The sequence below is a fragment of the Atta cephalotes genome (assembly GCF_000143395.1).
Source record: "Atta cephalotes unplaced genomic scaffold scaffold01147, whole genome shotgun sequence".
Taxonomy (NCBI): Eukaryota; Metazoa; Arthropoda; class Insecta; order Hymenoptera; family Formicidae; genus Atta; species Atta cephalotes.
Genome location: NW_012131211.1, coordinates 1 through 3,226, shown reverse-complemented (window position 1 = coordinate 3,226; position 3,226 = coordinate 1). Strand labels below are relative to the sequence as shown.

General features: G+C 33.5%; 1 protein-coding gene across 1 annotated transcript; it reads left to right on the top strand.

Moving 5' to 3' along the window:
- Window positions 1–3: 3 nt before the first annotated feature.
- Window positions 4–2,848, top strand: LOC105625363 (the record flags this gene model as incomplete). The annotated part of the gene is made up of 2 exons (XM_012206697.1): window positions 4–1,880; window positions 1,965–2,848. Coding segments are annotated over 2 exons (2,355 nt in total), but the record flags the coding sequence as incomplete, so codon positions are not given.
- Between the last annotated feature and the right edge of the window lie 378 nt (window positions 2,849–3,226).

The following is a 3,226-nucleotide window of genomic DNA, read 5'->3' as shown; positions in this document are numbered from 1 at the left end:
GACTTAACGCAGCAGACTGAACAATTCACGCAGCAGACGGAAGGTCAGCTTGAACTCGGCCAGCAAACTGTCGATAATCCGCATTTAGAAAATTTAACGCAGCAGAATGAACAATTTACACAAGGGCATGATCATCTCACGCAACAAATGAGTGACAAACTTGAATTCGGACAACAAACCGTTGATAGTCAACATTTAACACAGCAAAGTGAACAACTTACGCAGCAGACGGAGGGACAGCTTGAATTTGGCCAACAAACTATCGATAATCCGCATTTAAAAGATTTAACGCAGCAGAACGAACAGTTTACACAACAGACACAAGGACTTAATCATTTCACGCAACAAACGAGTGGTAAGCTTGAACTCGGCCAACAAACCGATAGTCATCATTCGGATGATTTAACACAACAAAGTGAACAATTCACACAGCAGACGGAGGGTCAACTTGAATTTGGCCAGCAGACTGTCGATAACCCATACTTAAAAGATTTAACGCAACAAGACTCCGACGGTTTTAGTCAACAAACGAGTAGTAAACTTGAATATGGCCAACAAATCATTGACAATAATCAGCATTTGGAAGATTTAATGCAGCAGAATCAACAGTTTACACAACAGACACAAGGATCTGATGATTTCAAACAACAGACGAGTGGTAAAATTATATTTGGACAGCAAGCTGATGACACTCAACAATTAGAGCAATTTACACAGCGAACAGCAAGATCGGATAATTTAACTCAACAAACTCAACTAGATAAACATGAATTTAGACAGCAAATTAATAATCAACATCTAGAAAATCCGTTACGGCAAAGTGAACAGTTTGCACAAACACTGAGATCGGATGATTTTACACAACAATCTGTTGGTAAACTGGAATTCGGTCAAACGCAATCAATAAATAAACCTGCCAAACCGAAAAGTCAACGCTTGGAGGAATTCAATGAGCAAAATCAAGATTTCACTCAACAGACGGGAGGATTTGATGATTTTACGCAACAAATAGGACACTTAGAATTTGGACAACTGCAACAACCAAAAGACAGCAATCATCATTTGGAAGATTTCACTCAACAGAATGAAGACCTAACTCAACAGACTGGAGGATTCGATGATTTCTCACAACAAATAGCAGGACATTTGGAGAATTATGGACAACAAAGAGAACAACAGCAGAGACCTAGCTGGCCGGGATATAATACACAACGCTTGAAACATTATTCAACACAACAAAATGATTGGAATACAGACGATCTTTTGCAACAATCGCGCCAATATTCAGCTTATAACAAAAATAATGAACAACTCGAATGGCAATTAGAACAAACGTTACAAAAAACAAATTTCGAACAAGATTTTCTTCAACAAACCGATCAAGATCAAATAACAAGTGATGTAAAACCAGCACCAAAACCAAAACCAAGACGACGATATCAGAAACACGATTCTATTCCGCCACGTACAGATAGAACAGACACAATTATTGATGATGTTTTTAAACCAGTTGAAGTAAATCCGGAGCCTGATATAGACAACTTCCGTGGAAGAATTATCGAATCTGGCAGTCGCGCAACACATCCTGAATCCAATCATCATACATCGACGACATTGTACTCGACTCAAGGAAGCAGCGCATTTCACAATCAAAGGGAAAATATGGATCGTTTACATTGGGTGCATAACTCAAATGATGCTACGGTAGGTTTGCAGTGGCATTATACTTATCATCCAAGTGACTTAACTAACGTCGAAGGTTCACATGACAATTATTATCCCCGTCATAACGTTAACTCAATGTCGCAACAAACAGAAGATACACAACAATCTAAACCAATTGATTTTCATCAACAAGAAACACAAGACAAGGACAGATTAGAAAATAAGCATCAAAATTCGTACATTTCTCAATCATCGGAACATGATAAATATAATCAACAATCAGGATCATCTCAACAAAGTGAAACGTTTCGCTTTGACGATCAATTTAATCAAGATTCTGAACAAATCGCAAGAGTTATTCCACTGCAACGCAATGAAAAGGCTCAATTGATTCTAGAACAAGAGAAACGGTCGGTGTCGACTACCGAACAAACAGAAAATAAACCAGAGTCACGAATCTTACAAGCGTATGGCGGAGGGCCATATGATGCATCGCGTAGTGATGACTTTTATATCAGAATTAGACCGAATCCCAATGCTACCTTACCACCTATTAGTGGTGATGATCCATGGGACATCAGAGAAAAACCAAGAGAAGCAATAATACCACGATCCACAGTGCGTAATACACAAGAATATATAACTACAACAGAAGTGGCAGAAACAACAGAGATAACGCAGACGACAACTCAGCCATCCTTTTGGAGCAGAGTTGGTCATAAAATAACTAGTACATACGACAAAGCCAAGGAAAAAGCTAAAGAGATCTTTGGCTAGATATTATATCCTTATTTAAGAATTACTTATTTATGCACGGAAAAATTTCTTTCGCATTCTAAGTTGAATTGTTACATTTATTTATGATGTATTTACAGTTACCAATAAAATCAAAGCGAATTAGGAATGAAACTCATAAAAAAACATCATAACTTTAATTAATATTCTGAATTAGTATTATAAAACATTATTATTGTAAAATTAAGACGACTTTCGTATTTTATAGAAATATATATTTTCTTTTCTAATAGGAGTGTTATTATATCTATTTCTGTATAGAAAAACAGAAAAATTCATCATTACTACACTTAATTTTATGTAAATGCTTATTTACATAAATCAATTATTTTCATAAAACATTACCATTTCATCAAAGACAACAACAAATACAAAAAAATTACAAATACAAAAAAAATACAAATAAAAAATCTATTGAAATTGAATCCTTCTGTTTTATTAATTCTTTATTCATAATTATATTCTAATAAAAGATATTGATAATAAACTAAATTATAAATATTCTTTAATAGAAATATTTAAGTAACCCTTAAAAAACCAGCTGTTTTATAAACCATATTTCAGGATATAATTATTAAAATATATTTAAATATTCTGATAATCATCTCATTCTTTTTATCATAAAGTATTTCAGTTATTCTATAAATATAAAATATTTTATTTTTTAGATTCATTATAAATTAATAGAATGATTTATTAAATTAAGATTTAAAAATATTTAAATCCATATATATATATATATATATATATATATGTCAATATATTC